The sequence below is a fragment of the Rattus norvegicus genome, chromosome 2, assembly GCF_021556685.1.
Source record: "Rattus norvegicus strain SHRSP/BbbUtx chromosome 2, alternate assembly SHRSP_T2T, whole genome shotgun sequence".
In the NCBI taxonomy this organism is placed as follows: domain Eukaryota; kingdom Metazoa; phylum Chordata; class Mammalia; order Rodentia; family Muridae; genus Rattus; species Rattus norvegicus.
The window spans coordinates 103,324,286-103,350,344 of NC_141535.1; the positions used below are offsets into that span (position 1 = coordinate 103,324,286).

Genomic DNA, 26,059 nt, shown 5'->3' on the forward strand with positions numbered 1-26,059 from the left:
GTCAGAGGGATGGGAAGTAGGACTCCCAGCTGTTTCTTCTTTGGTCAGAGTAGCTTCTTATTTACTAATAGGTTTCCATGTTACCTTTCACATGTAGAGAAGACTGTAGGTTTTAAATGCCTTATGCCCAGGTTTATTAGACCTCTCCTTTCAAATGTGGGAAAATTCAGGTTTATATTGGTTATATATCTTTCTCAATAACCTTGAGAAGTTTAGGTCAGATTAGGAGGAGGGTAAATAGGAATGAAAAAATATTTTGGGTCAGAAGAGCACAGGGATTTTAAAGTTGTATTGTCACTGCTAAAGCCAGTAACAAGGTACAGATTTAAGCTTGTGTGACAGTCTAGTGAGCATTTGCATGTATCTGCACTGTATTCGAATCGTAGGATTGAAATATACATACACACACTAGGTGAATATTTACTGCATTTATTGCTCAAGTAAAACTAGTCCTGAACTGCATTAGACAAACAATTCATTTTGAGTTCCAAATGACATATTTGTGTCTGTCACATTGTTCTACTTATGTAATGTTTAGAAACCTCCAGCTTCAATACACTATTATCGAAAGCTTATAATTAGGTTTTCTTTGTGTTTTTTAACAGATTCCAGTTCTCCATCAATAATGTGAAAATTATGGAGCCTCATCCCAAAGCCAAGTATATATCAAAGTTTGCTTGAAATATCAAGAGGCTCACAGGTTTCCCATGACTGGCCCCAGCCTCAGTCTTTAGATGGGATTAATTATATTTTCTGGGTTTTGTATAAAGAGTCATACCCCACACCTACCTCTTACAGGTACTTAATTAACACCTTAATTAATAATGACAGAAAATTCTGGCCTTCCTTGGCCACCTTCATCCTCAGAGTTCTTTTCTGGGGTCAGAGGCTGGAGGGGCAGTACTGAGCAATCCTACTAGCCTAAACTGGAAATGCAGCTTTATGAGCAGCCTCCTCTTCTTCATCCATGATAAGAATATGTCTCAGGAGAAATTCATGAGCTTGGAGCTTGTTTGTAGGCTTGCTTACTCCTTAGGGATTAACCCCCCTTGAGGGCGATGCTGTGAGCAGGCCATAACCATCCATGGTTGGGAAAGCCCTAATATCTTGAGTCTTGTTTTCTCTTCATTAGTCAGAGCTCAGTGATGGTATTGCTGTACTTGTGGGAAGCAACGACAGAGTCCAGGGTGTGATCAGCCAGCTGGAGGACACCTGTAAAACTATTGAGGTAAGTCAGCTGACTCGAAGGGAATCAAAACCAATCCTGAGACTCCGAGGAAATAGTGAGTGTCTCAGTGACACACTAGAAACCCCCTCCCAATGTTCCATTCTTTCCTCCTTCCTGATATATCTCTGACACTTTCTGGTGCTTTGGAGAACTCACCTGAGCTTGATGAGGTGGATTTTTATCACAGTTGGTCAGAGAGTTATTGTGTGCACGCTCTTCCTCAGGCAACTCCTTATTGGAAATTAGCAACAAGCCAAATCAGTGGCCAGCAATGGAAATGAGTATTGTTGTTATTATTTAACAAGATTTCTCCCTGGAAATGGAACAGTCTTCAGATATGCTGATCGGTGCTTCAGGAAGTCTTGTAAAGGTGTGAACTACACACCTGTGCTCTCCTGGCAATCATCAGGTTTCCCCTGATTGGGGAAAAATCTCCCCAGTAGTGGCTAACAGGCTGAGACGCTAACCACTCACTTTTGCCACACCCTCTTCATTGTTGTGTGCAGGCCTCTCTTATTATCTCTCGTTTCCCTTTGTCCTCATTTCCCAAAGGTAACAGTTCTTTGTGTGTGTGCACTCTTATAAAACACAGATTGTTTTATACATGTATGTCTTAGTTACTTTCTGTTGCTATGAAGAGACATCATGACCAAGGCAACTTAAAAGACAGCATTAACTGGGGATTTGCTTACAGTTTCAGAGGTTCAGTCCATCACAGTTATCAAGGGGAGCATGGCAACAGGCAGGTATGGCACTACAGCAGTAGCTGAGAACCTACATCCCTACATCGTATCTTCAAGTCTGAGGCAGAGAGACTGAGCCTCGTGGGTTTGAAACTTCAAAGCCTACTCCCTATGACACTCCTCCCCCAATAAGGCCAGACCTCCTAATCCTTCCAGAGAAAGTTCCACCAACTAGGGACCAAAGATTCAAATATGTGAGCCTTAGGGGACTATTCTCACTCAAATCACCATGGTATGCATGCCTTTTAATTTTACAAATGCTATTGCATTGTATTTTCTTTGTATTTTGAATCTAGAATCTAGAATCATGATTTTAAGTCCATACATATTACTATAAGCATGTCCAGTGCCTTGGTTTCCTTTTCTGTGAAAAGGGGACAACCACGCTTACTCTGTAGAGACTACAGGCTCAATGAAGACGCCCAGCACAGTACCTGGCATGAAGTGTGTGATCTTATTACTTTTCTATTATCAAGACAAAGTCTATTATAAGTCTAAGACCATTTCCAGAGGATGGCTTCAGGACTTCAATTGGTTGTAATTATCGCATCTTAGATTTACACATCACCAAAATCAATTTCCTTTCTTCTTCACACTCATATTACTAAAAAGATCTTTGATACACGGAGATTTACTTACGGAAGAATTATTTTCTTTTGGCGAAGAGCCTAAGAGATTCAGAAATGGAGAATATAAACTGTTTCCTCATATTTACCGTGGAGCTCAGTCAGGCGCTGGCCGTGAATCAGCAGTCCACTGTGGGCTGGGTTCAGTCTGCTGTGTTATAAATAGCCTGTTACTTGTGTTGAGCGAGGCAATCTCTAGCCACCTCCTGGGACTCTCTGTAGCGTCTGGCTTCCTGTCTGGGATAAAGACATCAGAAGATGGGTGGAAAGAGCTGTGGTCCACTGAGGTCTTGAGTGAGGGTAACAACTTGATTCAGGCTATGCTAGAAAGGACAACAGGCATCTCTCACAGAGGCCAGCCAGGGTCTCAGCAGGAAGCAGCTGTCTCTAGTTACACTTGAGAGCAAGCCAAGAAAGTACAGGTTTAAAGCTATATCAGCAGAAGGGGTTTAGTTAGGGACAGTATGGAGAGCAGCCAAGGTCAGAATCATCGCCCTTTCTTACTGGTAATGACTCCACCCAACATGGCACACTTTTGTACAGATTTCCACAGATTTCTAAAGCGGGTATATTATCATTACTTCCAAGTCATTAAGATGTTGGTGGTCTTTAAAGTGCTCATTTTCATACCAGGTTTGGTGTTGCACACCTCTAATCCCAGCTACTCAGAAAGGTGTGTCAGGGGGATTAGAAGTTCTAGAGTGGAGCCACGGCCGGAACCTGAAAGAAACAGACCGGATAAACAGTTCTCTGCACCCAAATCCCGTGGGAGGGAGAGCTAAACCTTCAGAGAGGCAGACAAGCCTGGGAAACCAGAAGAGACTGCTCCCTGCACACACATCTCGGACGCCAGAGGAAAAAGCCAAAGACCATCTGGAACCCTGGTGCACTGAAGCTCCCGGAAGGGGCGGCACAGGTCTTCCTGGTTGCTGCCGCTGCAGAGAGCCCCTGGGCAGCACCCCACGAGCGAACCTGAGCCTCGGGACCACAGGTAAGACCAAATTTTCTGCTGCAAGAAAGCTGCCTGGTGAGCTTGGGACACGGAAGCAGAATTTCTCTAGGAGGCACGGTCTGTGTTTACCGGAAGTCCCACACCCGCGGATCCCGGCCCGCAGCAGCTCTCTGCTCCCAGACCCGGTGAGAGAGAGACCCAACCGCCTGGTCAGGTGGGCACTCCTGAGGCTGCAGAGCGGAAGAGACCACCAACACTGCTCACCCCTGCCCACATCCCTGGCCCAAGAGGAAACTGTATAAGGCCTCTGGGCTCCCGTGGGGGAGGGCCCAGGAGCGGCAGGACTTCTGCGCCTGAGCCACGGCCGGAACCTGAAAGAAACAGACCGGATAAACAGTTCTCTGCACCCAAATCCCGTGGGAGGGAGAGCTAAACCTTCAGAGAGGCAGACAAGCCTGGGAAACCAGAAGAGACTGCTCCCTGCACACACATCTCGGACGCCAGAGGAAAAAGCCAAAGACCATCTGGAACCCTGGTGCACTGAAGCTCCCGGAAGGGGCGGCACAGGTCTTCCTGGTTGCTGCCGCTGCAGAGAGCCCCTGGGCAGCACCCCACGAGCGAACCTGAGCCTCGGGACCACAGGTAAGACCAAATTTTCTGCTGCAAGAAAGCTGCCTGGTGAACTCAAGACACAGGCCCACAAGAACAGCTGAAGACCTGTAGAGAGGAAAAACTACACGCCGGAAAGCAGAACACACTGTCCCCATAACTGACTGAAAGAGAGGAAAACAGGTCTACAGCACTCCTGACACACAGGCTTATAGGTCAGTCTAGCCACTGTCAGAAATAGCAGAACAAAGTAACACTAGAGATAATCTGATGGCGAGAGGCAAGCGCAGGAACCCAAGCAACAGAAACCAAGACTGCATGCCATCATCGGAGCCCAATTCTCCCGCCAAAACAAACATGGAATATCCAAACACACCAGAAAAGCAAGATCTAGTTTCAAAATCATATTTGATCATGATGCTGGAGGACTTCAAGAAAGACATGAACACACTTAGGGAAACACAGGAAATCATTAATAAACAAGTAGAGGCCTACAGAGAGGAATGGCAAAAATCCCTGAAAGAATTCCAGGAAAACACAAGCAAACAGATGAAGGAATTAAAAATGGAAATAGAAGCAATCAAGAAAGAACACATGGAAACAACCCTGGATATAGAAAACCAAAAGAAGAGACAAGGAGCTGTAGATACAAGCTTCACCAACAGAATACAAGAGATGGAAGAGAGAATCTCAGGAGCAGAAGATTCCATAGAAATCATTGACTCAACTGTCAAAGATAATGTAAAGCGGAAAAAGCTACTGGTCCAAAACATACAGGAAATCCAGGACTCAATGAGAAGATCAAACCTAAGGATAATAGGTATAGAAGAGAGTGAAGACTCCCAGCTCAAAGGACCAGTAAATATCTTCAACAAAATCATAGAAGAAAACTTCCCTAACCTAAAAAAAGAGATACCCATAGGCATACAAGAAGCCTACAGAACTCCAAATAGATTGGACCAGAAAAGAAACACCTCCCGTCACATAATTGTCAAAACACCAAACGCACAAAATAAAGAAAGAATATTAAAAGCAGTAAGGGAAAAAGGTCAAGTAACATATAAAGGGAGACCTATCAGAATCACACCAGACTTCTCGCCAGAAACTATGAAGGCCAGAAGATCCTGGACTGATGTCATACAGACCCTAAGAGAACACAAATGCCAGCCCAGGTTACTGTATCCAGCAAAACTCTCAATTAACATTGATGGAGAAACCAAGATATTCCATGACAAAACCAAATTTACACAATATCTTTCTACAAATCCAGCACTACAAAGGATAATAAATGGTAAAGCCCAACATAAGGAGGCAAGCTATACCCTAGAAGAAGCAAGAAACTAATCGTCTTGGCAACAAAACAAAGAGAATGAAAGCACACAAACATAACCTCACATCCAAATATGAATATAAAGGGAAACAATAATCACTATTCCTTAATATCTCTCAATATCAATGGCCTCAACTCCCCAATAAAAAGACATAGATTAACAAACTGGATACGCAACGAGGAACCTGCATTCTGCTGCCTACAGGAAACACACCTCAGAGACAAAGACAGACACTACCTCAGAGTGAAAGGCTGGAAAACAACTTTCCAAGCAAATGGTCAGAAGAAGCAAGCTGGAGTAGCCATTCTAATATCAAATAAAATCAATTTCCAACTAAAAGTCATCAAAAAAGATAAGGAAGGACACTTCATATTCATCAAAGGAAAAATCCACCAAGATGAACTCTCAATCCTAAATATCTATGCCCCAAATACAAGGGCACCTACATACGTAAAAGAAACCTTACTAAAGCTCAAAACACACATTGCACCTCACACAATAATAGTGGGAGATTTCAACACCCCACTCTCATCAATGGACAGATCATGGAAACAGAAATTAAACAGTGATGTCGACAGACTAAGAGAAGTCATGAGCCAAATGGACTTAACGGATATTTATAGAACATTCTATCCTAAAGCAAAAGGATATACCTTCTTCTCAGCTCCTCATGGTACTTTCTCCAAAATTGACCATATAATTGGTCAAAAAACGGGCCTCAACAGGTACAGAAAGATAGAAATAATCCCATGCGTGCTATCGGACCACCACGGCCTAAAACTGGTCTTCAATAACAATAAGGGAAGAATGCCCACATATACGTGGAAATTGAACAATGCTCTACTCAATGATAACCTGGTCAAGGAAGAAATAAAGAAAGAAATTAAAAACTTTTTAGAATTTAATGAAAATGAAGATACAACATACTCAAACTTATGGGACACAATGAAAGCTGTGCTAAGAGGAAAACTCATAGCGCTGAGTGCCTGCAGAAAGAAACAGGAAAGAGCATATGTCAGCAGCTTGACAGCACACCTAAAAGCTCTAGAACAAAAAGAAGCAAATACACCCAGGAGGAGTAGAAGGCAGGAAATAATCAAACTCAGAGCTGAAATCAACCAAGTAGAAACAAAAAGGACCATAGAAAGAATCAACAGGACCAAAAGTTGGTTCTTTGAGAAAATCAACAAGATAGATAAACCCTTAGCCAGACTAACGAGAGGACACAGAGAGTGCGTCCAAATTAACAAAATCAGAAATGAAAAGGGAGACATAACTACAGATTCAGAGGAAATTCAAAAAATCATCAGATCTTACTATAAAAACCTATATTCAACAAAATTTGAAAATCTTCAGGAAATGGACTATTTCCTAGACAGATACCAGGTATCAAAGTTAAATCAGGAACAGATAAACCAGTTAAACAACCCCATAACTCCTAAGGAAATAGAAGCAGTCATTAAAGGTCTCCCAACCAAAAAGAGCCCAGGTCCAGATGGGTTTAGTGCAGAATTCTATCAAACCTTCATAGAAGACCTCATACCAATATTATCCAAACTATTCCACAAAATTGAAACAGATGGAGCCCTACCGAATTCCTTCTACGAATCTACAATTACTCTTATACCTAAACCACACAAAGACACAACAAAGAAAGAGAACTTCAGACCAATTTCCCTTATGAATATCGACGCAAAAATACTCAATAAAATTCTGGCAAACCGAATTCAAGAGCACATCAAAACAATCATCCACCACGATCAAGTAGGCTTCATCCCAGGCATGCAGGGATGGTTTAATATACGGAAAACCATCAACGTGATCCATTATATAAACAAACTGAAAGAACAGAACCACATGATCATTTCATTAGATGCTGAGAAAGCATTTGACAAAATTCAACACCCCTTCATGATAAAAGTCCTGGAAAGAATAGGAATTCAAGGCCCATACCTAAACATAGTAAAAGCCATATACAGCAAACCAGTTGCTAACATTAAACTAAATGGAGAGAAACTTGAAGCAATCCCACTAAAATCAGGGACTAGACAAGGCTGCCCACTCTCTCCCTACTTATTCAATATAGTTCTTGAAGTTCTAGCCAGAGCAATCAGACAACAAAAGGAGATCAAAGGGATACAGATCGGAAAAGAAGAGGTCAAAATATCACTATTTGCAGATGATATGATAGTATATTTAAGTGATCCCAAAAGTTCCACCAGAGAACTACTAAAGCTGATAAACAACTTCAGCAAAGTGGCTGGGTATAAAATTAACTCAAATAAATCAGTTGCCTTCCTCTATACAAAAGAGAAACAAGCCGAGAAAGAAATTAGGGAAACGACACCCTTCATAATAGACCCAAATAATATAAAGTACCTCGGTGTGACTTTAACCAAGCAAGTAAAAGATCTGTACAATAAGAACTTCAAGACACTGAAGAAAGAAATTGAAGAAGACCTCAGAAGATGGAAAGATCTCCCATGCTCATGGATTGGCAGGATTAATATAGTAAAAATGGCCACTTTACCAAAAGCGATCTACAGATTCAATGCAATCCCCATCAAAATACCAATCCAATTCTTCAAAGAGTTAGACAGAACAATTTGCAAATTCATCTGGAATAACAAAAAACCCAGGATAGCTAAAGCTATCCTCAACAATAAAAGGACTTCAGGGGGAATCACTATCCCTGAACTCAAGCAGTATTACAGAGCAATAGTGATAAAAACTGCATGGTATTGGTACAGAGACAGACAGATAGACCAATGGAATAGAATTGAAGACCCAGAAATGAACCCACACACCTATGGTCACTTGATTTTTGACAAAGGAGCCAAAACCATCCAATGGAAAAAAGATAGCATTTTCAGCAAATGGTGCTGGTTCAACTGGAGGGCAACATGTAGAAGAATGCAGATCGATCCATGCTTATCACCCTGTACAAAGCTTAAGTCGAAGTGGATCAAGGACCTCCACATCAAACCAGACACACTCAAACTAATAGAAGAAAAACTAGGGAAGCATCTGGAACACATGGGCACTGGAAAAAATTTCCTGAACAAAACACCAAAGGCTTATGCTCTAAGATCAAGAATTGACAAATGGGATCTCATAAAACTGCAAAGCTTCTGTAAGGCAAAGGACACTGTGGTTAGGACAAAACGGCAACCAACAGATTGGGAAAAGATCTTTACCAACCCTACAACAGATAGAGGCCTTATATCCAAAATATACAAAGAACTCAAGAAGTTAGACCGCAGGGAAACAAATAACCCTATTAAAAAATGGGGTTCAGAGCTAAACAAAGAATTCACAGCTGAGGAATGCCGAATGGCTGAGAAACACCTAAAGAAATGTTCAACATCTTTAGTCATAAGGGAAATGCAAATCAAAACAACCCTGAGATTTCACCTCACACCAGTGCGATTGGCTAAGATCAAAAACTCAGGTGACAGCAGATGCTGGCGAGGTTGTGGAGAAAGAGGAACACTCCTCCATTGTTGGTGGGATTGCAGACTGGTAAAACCATTCTGGAAATCAGTCTGGAGGTTCCTCAGAAAATTGGACATTGAACTGCCTGAGGATCCAGCTATACCTCTCTTGGGCATATACCCAAAAGATGCCTCAACATATAAAAGAGACACGTGCTCCACTATGTTCATCGCAGCCTTATTTATAATAGCCAGAAAATGGAAAGAACCCAGATGCCCTTCAACAGAGGAATGGATACAGAAAATGTGGTACATCTACACAATGGAATACTACTCAGCTATCAAAAACAACGAGTTTATGAAATTCGTAGGCAAATGGTTGGAACTGGAAAATATCATCCTGAGTGAACTAACCCAATCACAGAAAGACATACATGGTATGCACTCATTGATAAGTGGCTATTAGCCCAAATGCTTGAATTACCCTAGATCCCTAGAACAAACGAAACTCAAGACGGATGATCAAAATGTGAAGGCTTCACTCCTTCTTTAAATGAGGAAAAAGAATACCCTTGGCAGGGAAGGGAGAGGCAAAGATTAAAACAGAGACTGAAGGAACACCCATTCAGAGCCTGTCCCACATTTGGCCCATACATATACAGCCACCCAATTGGACTAGATGGATGAAGCAAAGAAGTGCAGACCGACAGGAGCCGGATGTAGATCGCTCCTGAGAGACACAGCCAGAATACAGCAAATATAGAGGCGAATGCCAGCAGCAAACCACTGAACTGAGAATAGGTCCCCTATTGAAGGAATCAGAGAAAGAACTGGAAGAGCTTGAAGGGGCTCGAGACCCCAAAAGTACAACAATGCCAAGCAACCAGAGCTTCCAGGGACTAAGCCACTACCTAAAGACTATACATGGACTGACCCTGGACTCTGACCCCATAGGTAGCAATGAATATCCTAGTAAGAGCACCAGTGGAAGGGGAAGCCCTGGGTCCTGCTAAGACTGGACCCCCAGTGAACTAGTCTATGGGGGGAGGGCGGCAATGGTGGGAGGGTTGGGAGGGGAACACCCATAAGGAAGGGGAGGGGGGAGGGGGATGTTTGCCCGGAAACCGGGAAAGGGAATAACACTCGAAATGTATATAAGAAATACTCAAGTTAATAAAAAAAAAAAAAAAAAAAAAAAAAGAAGTTCTAGAGTAACCTGTATAAAAATAAAATAAAAATAAAAACTGGCTGAGGATAAAGAGCAATTTTCTGGTACACAAAGTCACCTAGTCCAGTTCCTCAGTGCTTTGAAGAAAGGTAAAATCTATCCATGTTCATGTGTTTATTTCAGTTGTTGGACTTCTAAAGAAAATAAGATAAAAACAAACATCAGCAGTATTGGGTTATGCATATTGTGTAGGATATACTGGTTCGTAATGACCGTTTTGAATGTCTGCACTTATGTCTAACCAGTACTTTCATGGGAGGAAAGGTCAAGAGGACAATACTAAAGGGCCAGCACTTTTAAAAGCAGGACTGGACTTGGAGGTTTCGTTTGTTGTTTGTTTGTTATGACAGATTATCAGCTGTAGCCCATGTTGCCCTTGAACTCATGGTAATGTCCTTTCTCAGCCTTCTGAATACTGGGAATAGAGACATAAGCCATCATGCCTGGCAATTTTCAATGTCTTACTTACGTATTTCTATGTTTTGCACCTTTGTCAAGTGAGCCCAATATTTTTAATAGATAGTAACACTGATGTGAATGAGCAGATGTGTGACTAAGTATGGCTTTCTCATTGTTTATGTGTTACATCTGGAGATGTAGGGGTCGTTAACTATGACTCCTATGCTCTGTTTCAAAAGGGTTGAGATGAGGCAAGCATCCACTTTTCACACCTATAAACCCCATAGGATGGTAGGAGATGGAACAACTTATGTTATTTGTTCAACTTCCCTGCTTTACAGTGGCACGATAATACTGCTTCACACTGTTGTGATGAGAGAATTGGGGTAAAAGGGACATTTAAGGAGATTAGTGGTATATCATGCCACCTTGAATCATCATGGACTATGTACACTTGTCTGGATGATAATCAATTGATTTACTAGAGCCCTGTTGTAAATGTTGTAAGAAGATCATCAGGGTCCTGCTTAGTCAAAATGGCCAAGTTGAGCAGCTCACTCCAGGGAGAAAACTGCAAATGAATGGGAAGTTGGCATTTGCTCTATTCTTGTGAGAATACTGGTAGCAAAGAAGGAAGAACATTTCCTGGATTCATGCTATTTGCAGAGTGCAGTGACTTAATTTCTCATCAAGCTACATGGCTTTCCTGAGTCTGTTCTCTTGCTCTTAGGCTTTACAGGGTTTACCTGGGGGCAGGAGGTTCCATGGTCTGGACTAGCCCAGAAAAGCCATGATGCCAATGATATAAACAGCAAGTATTATATAAATGTCACGTAACTATCCTCCTCACAAGAAGGAACAATGTAATTTAACAGAGTGAGCATCAGTTGGGAGATCTCAGACCTCCGGCCAATACAGAATTATATTGCTGAGCTTGGGAGCAGAGTGAGAGGGCAGGGGCTGAAGTTCAGCCTGTACCTAAAGCTTCAATTTGTTCCTTTATTAGAAAGATTCTAGTCTGTGTTCCTGGGACTCCTTTAAGTGTTTATAACTGGAGCCTTGCAAACGAATGCTTGGGCTTGCTATCTTTGTTTCACTTAAGATGGTTCTTTGTTCGGTATTATTAACTTGATGTCTGTTTTTTTCTCCGGGAGAGGGGTGTGTGTGTGTGTGTGTGTGTGTGTGTGTGTGTGTGTGTGTGTGTGTGTGGAATGGGACTGTTGAAGTGCTGTATCTCACATGCAGCTGCATTTCTGCACAAGTGTGTCCCGATGAATGCTGGAGGAATGTGGTGGAGACATAAATGGGTGGTGGAACGGCAGTTGCTCAGTGACAAGTGGCCAGGCTCAGGCTCTATCTTCAGGCTATTTTAGACACAGAGCTGTACTCCTTACATGGTGAAAGCAGCGCTCAGAATCACTTTAGAATTTTTCTGCCATGCCTATGGCACATACCTAAACTGGGTCTGATGGTTATGTCTCCTGTTGGTGACATTCTAAAACTGTCTGGGAATGGAGAAGCGAGTGCTGTAGCCTGAAGAACATCAGAAACATCTCCACATTTCTAAGTTACAGACTCTTGGAGCAGTAGAGTCAGAGAGACATCATCAATTATCCAGTCTGATCTGTCAGAAGTATACGCGGCATCTTTTAACAATTGTCCTGAGGTTAAGTGGTTTCCCTAACTTTGGTGTTTTAAGGAGTGAACACTGTAGCACGTAAGGTTTACTAATGGGTAAGACTGCTGATGGCTTTTCTCTCCCAGCAGCCTGGACAGCCCTATGAATCTACCCAGCAGGGAGGGAGCTTCCAGCTTAGTTCCAGATTGATTATATCCTGCAACCAATGCGATCTTAATTCACTAGCTAAGCACACCCATGCAGATGCAAAGTGCACACACACACACACACACACACACACACACACACACACACAAACACACACACACACAGTGTAGAAACCAAAGATATCAAAAAGAAAATGGAAGCTATATGAAAAAAAAACCTTACAAGTTCATAAACTGTGTATCTTATTTACATTACTATCTATCAAAGTAGGGAAGGAAGGATGGGAAATTGACATTAATCTATGATAAAGTACTATAATATAGAACTATGATTAAAAAAAGCAGGGGGAAATCCTGGAAGAGAATAAGGTTTTGTGGAGAAGAGGGAGATATGGTTGTACTCACATTTTTTTTTTTCGGGCAATGACCATCCTTCAAAGTTTCCTATCTGCAGACACATATATACAAAGAAATCTGCATTTTCCCATAAAGGCAACATTTTCCCCATTCTACTATTCATGTTACTACACAGTGGCCATTGAGAGGAGCACAGGTTACTACATAGTGACCATTGAGAGGAGTGTAGTTACTACACAGTGACCATTGAAAGGAGTGCAGTTACTACATGGTGGCCATTGAGAGGAGCACAGGTTACTACACAGTGACCATTGAGAGAAGCACAGGTTACTACACAGTGACCATTGAGAGGAGCACAGGTTACTACACAGTGACCATTGAGAGGAGCACAGGTTACTACACAGTGACCATTGAGAGGAGCACAGATTACTACACAGTGACCATTGAGAGGAGTGCGGGTTACTACATACTGACCATTGAGAGGAGCACAGGTTACTACACAGTGACCATTGAGAGGAGCATAGGTTACTATACAGTGACCATCGAGAGGAGTGCAGGTTACTACACAGTGACCATCGTGAGGAGTGCAGGTTTATATTTACAGAGTCACAGGAAGGATGTAATTCAGACTGACATTTTATTAAGTAGCACAGGCCTGATCCTTAATTAACCTAAGAAAACTGACAGCCAGGGTGTTTATTGTTTGCTGATGGCATTCTAGTGGTCCTGCCCCCAAAATAGAGGGGCAGCAAGTCAGCCACAGAGGGAACAGAACGAATAAGTGAGACTTGCCATTCTAGAGCTTTTCCTGTGTGAATCACATTAGGTTACCTGAAAATCATATTTTATCAGAGCTTCAGCTTTCTAATCTTAGGATTCCAGGGGTGAAAGCTGAAGTTTCATATTCCAGGGGGAGACTTTTGTTTTTTGTTTTTGTCCCAGTCTGCAGAGAATTATGTTAAAGGCCAAATAGACAAGAGAGAACATGCCTCTTTTCTGCTATAAATTAGAAAAATATATTCATTTTGTTTTGCATTTATCATTTACAATTAATTTTATAATTGCCCTTTCGAAAAACTGGAAAATCATGGCAAAGTTTTGGACTGTGTAATGCCTGGTAGATAGCAAGCAGTTAATTAATTTGTTGACACAATAAACTACAGAATATAAATCTAAAATATTTTGAGAGTTCTTGCTTTAAGAGCCCACTTTCAACAGAGTAGATCTAATAAGTAGTCTTTGCTCAGTTCACAAACATTTTATGTAATTTTATAATTTTTATTGTTTGGGCTGAACTTGGTGGTACACATGTTTAATCCCAGCATTCCAGAGGCAGATGGATCTCTGTGAATTTGAATCCAGCCTGGTCTAAATAGTGAGTTCCAGAACAGCCAGGACTACATAAAGAAACCTTGTCTTGAAAACAACAACAACAACAACAAAAACAACAACAAACAAAAACAAAACACAAAAAAACCCAACTAATTTTTTTATTCTTTGACAATTTCATGTGCATAATGTATTTTGATCTTATCTTCCTCCCAATACCACTGTCTGAATATTTTCTTCTTCCCAAAACTTTCTCCTACTTTCTGTTGTTATATGACTGTATTTACTTAGGTTGTTTTCATGAACCTACATGTGGGACTATTTACTGCAACATGAACAAGTTAGCAGTGGCAATAATTCAGAAAAGAATCCGCCCTTTCTCCCAGAAGCCATTAACTGACAATAGTTCCTAAGCCAGGATAAAAACTCATAAGCCCTCCTCCCCATAAGCAATGTCAGGAGCTCAATCTTGTTCAGGTCTTGATAAGTAACTATAGCTTCTATGAGTTCAGGAGTGCCACCGCCAGGTCATATTCAGAAGATGGCATTTTATAGCATTCTTCCCTGTCTCTGGCTCTTATATTTAGTCCCCTCCCATCCCCCTTCCTCACTTCTGTGATGTTCTTTGAGCTTTGAGGAAGGGAGTGACATAGATGTATCTATCATGTAGGGCCAGGAATCAACCACCACTTGTTCTGAACACTTTGACCAGTTATAAGTATCTTCATGAACCATGCCCAGTACAATGTAATCTCTAAGTATGAATGTACATATTAGATGGCAGTTTGAGAACATGCCCATTATGTAAACAATAATAGAATAGTAGGTTTCCACCTAAGGTCTATGACCTCCCCAGACATGATCCGTAGACCAGGATTATAGTAGAAGTCATTAGTTCCCTAAACTTCAGAAAAGTACATAGTTCTTCCCATAGCATTTTGCCACCCATATGATGGTCCATTAATGGCTAAGACTATTCATGGATTTTCTCCCCTAGCAGCATGAACCAACAGCACCTATGAAAACTACCCAGCTGGGAAAGGTATCCAGCTCAGCTTCACATTGATTATGTCCTCCAACCAATGTGTATGATACCTTTGGTAATAAAGTCTTACCATCTAGTTTTGGTGGCCAATCAGAAGCCATGACATTACCTTGTACTGTTTTAGGAGCCTCTGAGGCCTCCCTGACAACACAGAAGAGAATGTACCACACAGGACATACTCCCGAGAGCAGTGTTATCCACCCATTAGGATATCTCTGGTCAAAGTCAGTTTTGATTATATTTTAAAATTAACTGACAAAGCAGTGGGATTTTTCATACACCCCGAATTTCTGTTAATTTCTCTTCTCGAATCCCACCCCATGCCCATCTCTACTTAAACCTTTCCATTCAGTTTCCCCTCCTCTACCTTTATACAATGCACTATTCTCCTCTCTTCTAAGGCTTCTTCTTCTCTGCTCTGTCATGGGCCTTTGTGCTGTTGTTGCTTCCCAGCCTCTACAGACACTAAATTAAGTTACAAACTAAAATTCAAACTAGGATCCAGGTCCGAGAGAGAATGTGGTGGTTATCCCTACAGACCAGGCTTACCTCACTTTATATAAAAATGTTGAGGCTACTTTCAAGGATGGGCACAGTTGGAGACTTGGGAGTAGCCATGATGAAGGAGTTCAGACTTGTTGACTTCAGGCCAGGTACCAAGAATGGATGTAGAACATCCTTTAACACAACATCTCTGTTGAATTTTACTTTACACAGGAGTGAGCTCATTTATAACATTATAGCATTCTAATGGCCACAGACTTTCAAGATCATATAACTGAAGGAGTCAAGTTAAGGACTTTGAGTCTAAATTGGAAGAATGATGACATCATTGGTTGTGTGGTTCTGGTAAAATTATAAGAGGTTTTCAAAGTATCAATGATATAATGCCTACATTTAGGGCATCAACCAAGCCTGTGTTAGTACTTCCCACACCATTAGGTATAAATGGATGAACATTGCTGTCAAAATGATAAAAACTGGATCAACATCAAATCTGTGGAAATGACTTAAAATCCTAATTAGAAACAAAATAATACTTATAGCTGAAAATAGCAGAAATATAGTTGTTTTATTTAAACCACTGAGTACATTTATTACTCATTAAGAAAATGTACTAGACTCTGTGGTTTCACATCAGTCTCATTACAAATGATTTAAATTTCACTGTCATAGACTTGAATTGCCTCCCATATATTAAGTAACAGAAAAGAAAACCAAAGGTAAATGGTAGGCGTTTTATCAGATCACATCTTAGTATATCATGAGCCATACATGTTGCTAGGATACAATTTATAGAGGAAAAAATATTCTACATTCCTGCTTAGCAGTGGCACTTCTTTTTTTCTTTTCTTTTTCTTTTTTTCCCCCTCCATCTTTATTAAATTGGGTATATTTTTTTTGTTTTTTCTCCATCTTTACTAAATTGGGTATTTCTTATTTATATTACAATTGTTATTCCCTTTCCCGGTTTCCAGGCCAACATCCCCCTTCCCCTTCCCCTTCCCCTTCCCCTTCCCCTTCCCCTTCCCCTTCCACATGGCTGTTCCCCTCCCCATCCTCCCCCCATTACCGGCCATCCCTCAACAATCATGCTTACTGGGGGTTCAGTCTTGGCAGGACCAAGGGCTTCCCCTTCCACTGGTGCTCTTACTAGGCTATTCATTGCTACCTATGAGGTCAGAGTCCAGGGTCAGTCCATGTATAGTCTTTGGGTAGGGGCTTAGTCCCTGGAAGTTCTGGTTGGTTGGCATTGTTGTTCACATGGAGTCTCAAGCCAGCAGTGGCACTTCTAAACATCAGAAAGACAAGTTTCAGGACTGCAGTTTCAGGACTACAGTGGGCACATGGTTGCTGATAAACTTTGGACAAAGTGACTATAATAAAAGATGGCTCTCTTGGAAAGCTACTAGCAGACTTCAGTTCTAATGCATCTTTGGCAAGCCCAACAGTGTCTGATCTAACAGGCCTTTGGTCATTTTGACACTTGCCATCACTCTAATCCTTGTCACATCCTTTCCTGTTTTCATTTCTACTTATTCTTAGGAGACACTTCTAGGAAGTTTTTCCTGAGCCCACACTTGTATTTCCCTTGTCTACACTAAGGGTTGAAATAATCCTCCACATCTTGCTGCTCAGAGATATGGTATGAGCCACTTCCTTTATGCAGCCTCTTATGATACATCATACTATTAGCCCCCAGATCCCCCCAGTAAACTGTGAACAACTGAAGAACAGGAACCACAGTCCTGTTCATTTTTGTATCTCTTGACTCTTGTGGGACACAAACAGCGTACTGAAGAGTTGTTTGCTGAATGAACCAAGAGGTAGATGGTAGCCATGCCATTTAAATAGTTCCACCTGCAGGATCTGCTACATGCATTACAAGGTGTTTAGAAAGTGAAAATAATGTTCAGGAATGATGATGGTGGTGCATACCTGTGGTCTCAGGAACTGAGAGATAGAGGCAAGAGAATCAGAAGTTTGAGGCCAGTGTTGGCTTCATAGGGCACTGAAGGCCAGGATGGGTTACATGAAACTCTGTGTCACTATGCCCATAAAAAGTGGAACATATACCTTTAATACGAATATGTGGGAGACTGAGGCAGTGTTTTGAAGCCAGCCTGGGCTACATAGTGAGTTTCACGATAGCTTGAGCTTTAATGTGAGACCCTAACGAAAAACAAACCAAAACCAAACACAAACTTCAAACAAACAAACAAAAGACAAAACCAACACACACACCATTAAACAACTAGGGAAGAACTAGAGAGATGGCTTGTTAGTTAAGGGTACTGGTTACTCTTACACAAGACCTAGATTCAATTCCTGTCACCCACATAGTAGTTCACAGCCCCAGTTCTAGGGCATCCAAATGTCCTCTTCTAACTTCTGTGGAGACAGACAAAGCATTCAAACATAAAATAAAGGGAAAGCTAGAGTACAAAGACCTTTTTGGTGTGTTTGTGGAGCAGGCTTCCACTTGTAGGCAGACCCAGAGCCTATTTCCAAGGAAATATTCAAAACATAAGAAGAAGGCAAGACCTGGCCACAAAGGGTTTACTAAGCTGAAAGAGAGTGAGACAAAGGTCCCTACGAGATCACTGGTGTTAGACATGAATTACTTGGGTTGTCATGGCAGGAAAGTGAAGTGAGATAACTGTTTATCTCAACCTGCTTCCAGCCCTGAGGCTCTGGATAAAGAGACAGTCACATCTTGAGACACTGGCACACACACACTGAGCCTCCTAGAGATGTAAAAACCAAAGGCAGATGAATGGGAGTGCTGGAGGGTTAATGGTGATTTAACATGGATTCATGAGGCATCAGCCTCACAGTAAATGTGAGCGTTAGATTTGCAGAAGTTGGGGGGAGGGCTTTCTTTCAACATTTCCCTCTCTTGAGCAGATGTAGGTATGTATCATAGGTGGTGACTATTATGGGATTTCAGAAAGTTAAACAATGATGCTCAGCTTTTAAAACGTTACCACAGTGTTTATACCTACAGATACAGCTGAGGGGGAAAGAAATGTCCATATCTTCCATAGGTAAATGCTCTTGTCTCCTAAAATGTCCAGGTGATTTTCCTTACAACCCATTTGTAACCTTAGTTAACCCAACTAACAGGAGTGCTGCAGAAAGCAGAAACAGGACCTGTGTGAGAAGTTTGATCACCTGTATAGCATCCTGGAGGAGAGGAAGACCGAAATGACCCAAGCCATCACCCGAACACAGGAAGAGAAACTGGAGCATGTCCGAACTCTTATCAGAAAGTATTCTGATCACCTGGAGAATGTATCAAAGTTGGTGGAGTCAGGAATCCAGTTCATGGATGAGCCAGAAATGGCAGTGTTTCTGCAGGTAACACTTTTTGGCACCAGAGACACAAACCCAAAGGGTGGGTGCTGAGAATTAACTGTGATCACATTTTCAGTATTTTATTCATATCTCATTTAAAAGTCTATTTCATTAACTAAAAGCTTCATCCATTCAATATTAAGAGAGAGGGTGCCACTTAAGACCTGAGCTAGGAGATTTAGACTCACAAGTAGAGGAATTAAATCTCGCCAACTTCATGAAAAGAGATCAAGTAAGCTCATCTCTGTTGCTTTCACAGAATGCCAAGACCCTGTTGCAAAAGTGAGTACTTTCTCTTTGATCGAACACCACACTTTCATTTTTACCCAAGGTCACTGGACTTTAAATAGTAACAGAAAATAACAAGTGTCTTTACTGCAGGATCACAGAAGCATCGAAGGCGTTTCAGATGGAGAAAATAGAACAAGGTTATGAGATCATGAACAACTTCACAGTCAACCTCAATAGAGAAGAAAAAATTATCCGTGAAATTGATTTTTCTAGAGGTCTGTTACTTCTTTGATTATCTGTCTTGAATTGTGCATGTGTGAAAGCTGCTGGGTGAGCAGAATGGGGGAGATGTGCAAAACCCTCCAGAATGGACATCCAGATCTCCACAGCATCACAAACCAATGTGATCCTCAGTTTTACTACAGGATCACACGGTCTTTGACTGTTTGTTTTTAATAGTATTTAAATGTCATTATCAAGAGTTTGACTCTGGTTAGTGAAATCCTTAGTAATTGACATAAATGATGATAACTCAACTTCAACTCTACCCTGTAGTATGAATCTAGTAGTGTAAAGGAGAAAGATTAAAGATCAGTTGAAAAGAAAACACAGGATGAGCTCAGATGAGCTAGGTATAATAGTCCCTCAACTTGAGGATGAGATAGTGACAAGTCACAAAGTCAGTCATAGTGTGGAATTAGGATAGGGTCTGTGAGCTATAGCTGTGACTTTCACTTTTGGCTAAGAATTCCCATTCTTAGAAATAGCCTGATGAATTATAGCCTGATGAATTGGTCAAGAGGGAGACAATAACTCTGCATCTGATGCCAACTGTCACTGCCTTTATTCATAGCAATATAAAGAGAAATGCAAACAGTTCTGGGCTAGGCCTCTATTCCATGAAATTGCACCAGCCGCACAGACACAAGTTTAGAGCCAAATCATCATAATAGATTATGATTTGTGCTTAATAAGATAAGAAGATAAGGTCTGTCATTGATGTACTTGAGTGAATTTTAAGGTCAGTAGATTTTAAAACGTCATGATATTTATTACGATGAAAAGTGAATGCATTCACTGAATTAAAATAAGCCATTGTTTTCTGATAGGAAAGAGGGTTGCATTTCCATTTAACAAGGCAGAAATAAGTACCTGACAACCTCCTCTCTCCTCTCTCCAACTTACAGAGATGCTGGCTATGACAGAAATGTGAACAGGCTCTGTGAGTGAGGTTGTATGAGGGGCAGGGCATACAGCTTTATACTGGGCATAAAACCAAAGCAATGGTTCTTTCATATTTGCCCTGCCACGGCACATGTAAGAAGCACAAGGTTTCAGGATGGTAGACTGGACCATTGTCAAGTATCAGCTGAAGTGACTTCTCTATCCCTGGGCTTATAGGTGCTAGTTATTAACTGTTTCCATGGCTACCATAGTAGTTAAAAAGTTTAAAAATACCTTATCTCACTAGAAGAGGAAGATGAAGACGATGAAGGAGAAGTAGATGAAGAAGGAGAAGGAGAGGATGCAGTAGAAGTAGAAGAGGCAGAAAATGTTCAAGTAGCATCATCAGGAGAAGAGGAGACTCTGGAAAAAGCTGCAGAGCCCTCTGAGCTGGCTGCAGAGATCCAGGCTGCCTCAGGGCCACTACTTGCTTCCTCTCCAGATTCAGTTTCATCCCTGCCACCTGCTGCAGATGTCCTGGTGACACAGGTAACCATTCACTAGTTCCTTCCTGCGCTAAGTACTTTAAACAACTTATTCTGCTCTAAGAAAAAGGTAGTCGTGTGCCATATGTGTAGGCGACAGACAGAACATATCAGGACAGTTACAATGCCAGGGAGAATCTAGATGATTCAGAAGGTTCATTACCATTATTGTGGTTAGCAAGATTTAATTTAATGCCACTTTTCTCCCAACAACACTTTCAGATCTGAGGCAATCTCTGTCAAGAAAGTGTGATTGTGTGTGTGTGTGTGTGTGTGTGTGTGTGTGTGTGTGTGTGTGTGTGTGTAGTAAGAGTTGTTCATGGGAATGTAGTCTACCTTTTGTTCCTTAGTCAATGGAAGCATGGGGTACGATGTAGATTTATATGAGGTGAGAAATGACAGTGATTCTACTTCAGCACCATGACTCTCATGTACATAATAAAGGAAGTAAAAAGAGAAACCACAGTAGTTCAGGTAATTGACCCTAAAACACAACTTTGCCTTCTGCTTGGAGGGCAAGTGAATGGAGCTTGTTTTTCCATTTGTTTGTCATTTGAAGAAAGTGTGGTTCAAAGTATTTGGAGACATACCTGCTCATGGCTTCTAGAAGGCCACTGTGCAGACTCGGACTTTATGTGGATTTCCAGTTCACTTCAGTGCACAGAAGTCCAGTCATTGCATGTGCTAGGAACAGCAGGCTCATCAAAGATTCTGGTTCTTGTCCTGTGGGTTTAGATTATTGACAGAGGGGGGAAAAGCACCCAGAGAACCCAGACAAGGAATTGTAATTGGTACTCTGTCTCTATAGGCATATATCCAGATATAACACTTTTTAATTCCCAGAACCTTGAACTTCTGAGTATCCTAGTTACACTGGCATTGAAAGAAAGCACGATATTAATAAGGGTTGGGTTTGATCAATTAGGTCAGTGTTGGCTTTTAAAAATCAGTTTTGTGGACACATGCATAAAGCCAGAGTTAGTTCTGGTCAATAATTCACCATATATGGTATTTCATAAGCAACATTTCACTCAAGGCTTGTGCATTGCTCCTGTCTGGGCTACCACCTAGTGGAAGGCAAGAACAGAAACACAGTCATGTGATGAGCATTTTGCCCCAGCACCCAAAGAGCTCAGGGTGTTCAAACCCAAAGGGAAATAACACCAACTGCTCTTTCCTCTTTTTCTTCTTCTTTTTTTTTTTTTTAAACTTGCCAACCCATCTGTTCTGATTAAGGGGGAGGTGGTGCCCACTGACTCTCAGCAGACCACACAATCTGAAACTTCAGGCCCTTCAGCAGCGGAAACTGCGGATCCCTTGTTTTACCCTAGTTGGTATAAAGGCCAAAGCCGGAAAATGATCTCCAACCCACCTCACACTCCTGGGGGTGAAGGTCTGAGTCAAATAGGGCCTTCGGCTGCTGAGGATTCCAGTGTGCAGTCCGCAGAAGTAGCAGAAGCCGCAGCCAATGAGCAGGCAGCAGTGAGTGGTAAGGAGTCTAGTTCAACTGCAGCTACCTCTCAGGTTAGTGTTGATGCTCTCATGTCTGTATGCTTTCCCACACCTGCCGCAGTCCTGCTGGAATAGCCACATCCAGAGAGCAGAGTGCAGCATTAGCTTATTCTCCATCGCTGGCTTGCACTTAAGCATTCTACCCAAGAATAAACAAAGAACCAAATAATGTGGATTCCCTTTGTCCATGGTGACCCCATCCAAGGCTTTCCAGGGGATGGGGTGCAAACAAGCCTAGCCCTTAGGCATGCTGTGCAAAGCTGTTTTATCTGCAACAACTGGCTGGCTGGTGTGGCTGGTTCTTTGTGAAGTTCACTTACCTTTATGATCTCCCCTTGGGCTTCCGAAGACTAATCACCTGCTTTGGAGTCATTCCTAGCAATCACCAAGAAACACATTTGAATTAGTTTAAATTCGCTTTGTAAAATAATCTTGGATCTGTGTCTTCCAGAAATGTGCTTGCAATGGTTAGAGACTCAGGTAAACCACTGCTTCCTAAGCTTGTGTTCCTCTAGGCAGGAATACACAGGCTTTCCTGTATTTTTATAGAAACACTTGATAAAAATTTTTTTTGATATCGTAGCCTGATAAACTCTTACTTTCATAATGAAAATTTGAAGTCCAAGTCTTCCTTCTAATGCTTCGTTAGATGTTTGAGTGTCTCCAAGAGCCGACAGAGCCCATTTACAGTTTCTTCCTGAGGAAGAATATGAATCAGGAAGACTCCTAATAATGTGTGTAAGGAGGACAAGCTGTCACTCAACGTGTGCGGGTCTGTACTCCTCCACCATCAGGTGACATTGAACAGTGACTATCTTACAGCTGCTCAAGTGGCCCCAATCTCCCTAAGTGTCAAAGGAACATCAGTTTGGAGAATTAGAGAGTCATGCTTTTGTATCTGATTTCCATTCACAGATACAAAAATGACAAAACTAAACTTTGTAAAGTAACCTTTCAAGGGCTACTTGTAGGTTAAAAACAAGAAACAAAACAGATAGGATAGACTGATTATTTCTAGACACTTAAGGGGGAATTCTGTATTTGATGAGGAAGAGTTATTTTCTTTAACAGTAGTACAGTGTTTCCACAAGTAACACATAGTAGGTCTCTGGTCTGAAGCAAAAAGTTTGTATAAATGATATGTCTAAAAGAAATGATTTGTGATGATGTCAGTGAAGATTTCTTCTTGTTTTCTCACAGGAGTTAGCAATCTGCCTAGCACTTCTGGCTTTTCTTATTCTCCACTACATCTGGAGTCAGATTCAGTGCTTGATTTTTGCTTTAATGGGTAGGAAATATTTTATTTTCAATTTACTAATGTCTTATGTATTTTCTTTCATAGTGTTCCCCTTTTGTAGGCTCAGAGATGCATTTCTCACAAACCTTGAGGTTTAGCCATCTAAAACTGTTTCACTTAAGGCCTTGAGCTCCCTCCCTATAGGACAGGAGCCCATGTACCATCTCAAGAGACTCATTCCATTATCCCTGCATGGAGAGCCTTGACCCAAAACAGTGGCTTCATAGACAATTATTCAGTAATCCAGTAGGGATGAACCTTCCAGGTGGCCATTAGCTAGGTCCAGCTCAGCAGAGGGGAAAGAAGCAAAGAACCCATTCAGGAGCATGTAGGCCTGATGTAGGTTTAGGAGCAGCATTCCCCGTCTTCCCGGAGACGTTCAGGAGGTGCCCTGTCAAGAATGCTGTTCAGGTCAGTCTCTGGCACTAGCCTAGGACTAAGTGATTTCTCAGTTCTCTTGGAACCTTTATTCTCTTCAGAGTCTTCCCTTGGAGAGGAGGTCTCTGAGACAAAGATACTACAAGTATAGTGGTCATTAGGTACATTGAGGGAAGAGCCGGGCATTAATATGCACATAATAGCCATAATTATCTAAATGAAAGAAAAGCCACTATTTATTGTTCAACAATTCCTTCCTTTTGTTTCAAGTTACACTTCTCATAGTCAAGCTATGATGTTTGCTTTGAGAGTGACATCCTACATTCTGATTTTAATCCTTTGAAAGGTACCCATTTAGTTAGCAATATTCGAAGAGCTCAAGTGCACACACTTGTGAGTGAAGCACTCTACTGGCCAAAGCCCTTGCTCCATGTACCCTTAGCCAAGTCCAGGATCCTTGGAGCTAAAAGGCACCAGCTATTTTTGATTCCCTAACCTGTCATAATAGGCCCCTCTTCTGTCTCATTAGCCATCTGCTCTGCAGTGGCTATAGAATCTGTGTGTACCAGCTGTGTCTGTAACTCTGTGCGCAAAACCCCCACCCACCTTATGCCCAACAGTCAACTGTGAACTTGTGCACATGTAAATGTCCTGAGCATGCATATCATCTATTCATCAGCCTGACTCCTGCTCTTCACATTATCTGTGGTAAAATGGAAGCATAGGCAATGGTCTTGGGCACAAAAACAGGGAGAGGAAGCTACCTGGTTTCTGGGAGCAGGAGCTAACTGTGGATCTGAATAATTGTCTGAAGAGTTCCAGCTACATTCCAAGAATGTAAGTTTGGAACTCTGTCACCATGTATCCTTACGATATCCTCTGAGGCTGTAAGGGGGTTGTCATGCTTCATGGCTGTATGCATTCATCTGCCTGTGTGGTGAGATGGGAGTGAGGCAGGAGGGATGGGGTTTGATTCAGTGGTTTGATATTTGTTGTTACAAAGCCATCTTGATTATGTAGTTTTGTATTTGAGAAAAGGCATTTTTATGTAACAAAGCTAACCTGATCATCATGGGAATCACTCTTGGACCCAGGAAATCAGACATGAACAGGATTGTATAGACCTCACAATGGTACCAAAGTTCGGTGCAACTTCAATACACAGAACCACTAGATAACTATTTGTCCAGTGTACATTTAGCTTGTAATGTCACCCTGTACTTAACATCTTGGATGTGATACCAGTGCTGTCCCAACTCATTGATGGTCATTACTAAATAGTTCTAGGTCAGGAGGTATTGCCTCAGAAACCCAAGCATCACAAGCTAAATTGCTCACCTTGAAGCACACCTCGGCCCCAATGGCTGAGCTGTAAATCCTTTAAGATGGTCCTATTCCCAGATACTTTCCACATATTCCCTGAAAATCCCACCATTGATTCTAGAACATAAGCAGATAATTCTTACATAATCTGGTCATGGAAAAACAGAAATCAACCCCCTCTACACTGGTGGAGGGGTGTGAAGGTGCTACTTTTTAATAGATTGAGGGTGGATTCTTAACAATCTTGTCTTTGTTTTCTATGAAAAATCACTGTTTTCAATATTTGGATTTATCCCACTTGTCAATTCATGTTTTAAAAGGTGCTAGTTCTCACTCGTTGCAGGAAGAACCTTGAACTTTCTCACCTTATTTCTGCTAGAAAACTGGGCAGAGACCTGGTTTGACCAGACTGCTGAGGAAGACTTGTCCCTGTGCACGCTGCCCTTCTGGTTCATGTTCACTATGTGTTTAGCTGAAGCAAAGAGAGTTTGGTAGAAATAACATTGGATGCTTTTCATGTGTTTATTTTTTTAATTGATTTTTTTGGGAAAACTTTATGAGGATATTTTCGAGTTTCATGCAATGTGTTTTGCTCATATTCATCCCTCTGTCAACTACTTTAGAAAGTGAGGATTTAGTGCTGAGAAGTTTAGAATCCATTTCTGGATGTTTTCATGAGAGGAGT

At 41.6% G+C, this 26,059-nt stretch overlaps 1 protein-coding gene and 1 long non-coding RNA gene across 10 annotated transcripts in view; one reads left to right on the forward strand and one right to left on the reverse strand.

The window, feature by feature from the left end:
- Positions 1-26,059, forward strand: part of Trim55 (tripartite motif-containing 55) — a 48,773-nt gene that overhangs the window by 9,422 nt on the left and 13,292 nt on the right. Inside the window, exons 4-10 of one of the 3 annotated variants that reach the window (XM_087628466.1) lie at positions 1,133-1,228; positions 18,694-18,927; positions 19,184-19,206; positions 19,306-19,430; positions 20,627-20,868; positions 22,101-22,388; positions 23,577-23,664. In XM_087628466.1, the coding sequence (XP_087484592.1) occupies positions 1,133-1,228; positions 18,694-18,927; positions 19,184-19,206; positions 19,306-19,430; positions 20,627-20,868; positions 22,101-22,388; positions 23,577-23,664 (1,096 nt within the window). 3 annotated transcript variants of the gene reach the window in all.
- LOC120100781 (uncharacterized) lies at positions 414-24,856 on the reverse strand. 7 transcript variants are annotated; one of them, XR_015671417.1, is made up of 7 exons: positions 24,816-24,856; positions 22,697-22,751; positions 22,237-22,442; positions 21,455-21,587; positions 2,687-2,834; positions 1,385-1,459; positions 414-1,212 (listed from the first exon to the last, which is right to left on the reverse strand). It is a non-coding gene; the product is annotated as an uncharacterized LOC120100781 (long non-coding RNA). The 7 variants fall into 7 exon arrangements; XR_015671404.1 differs by lacking the exon at positions 24,816-24,856 and adding an exon at positions 22,976-23,235 and having other exon boundaries at positions 1,385-1,541; XR_015671406.1 differs by lacking the exon at positions 24,816-24,856 and adding an exon at positions 22,976-23,235 and having other exon boundaries at positions 414-1,220; positions 1,385-1,541.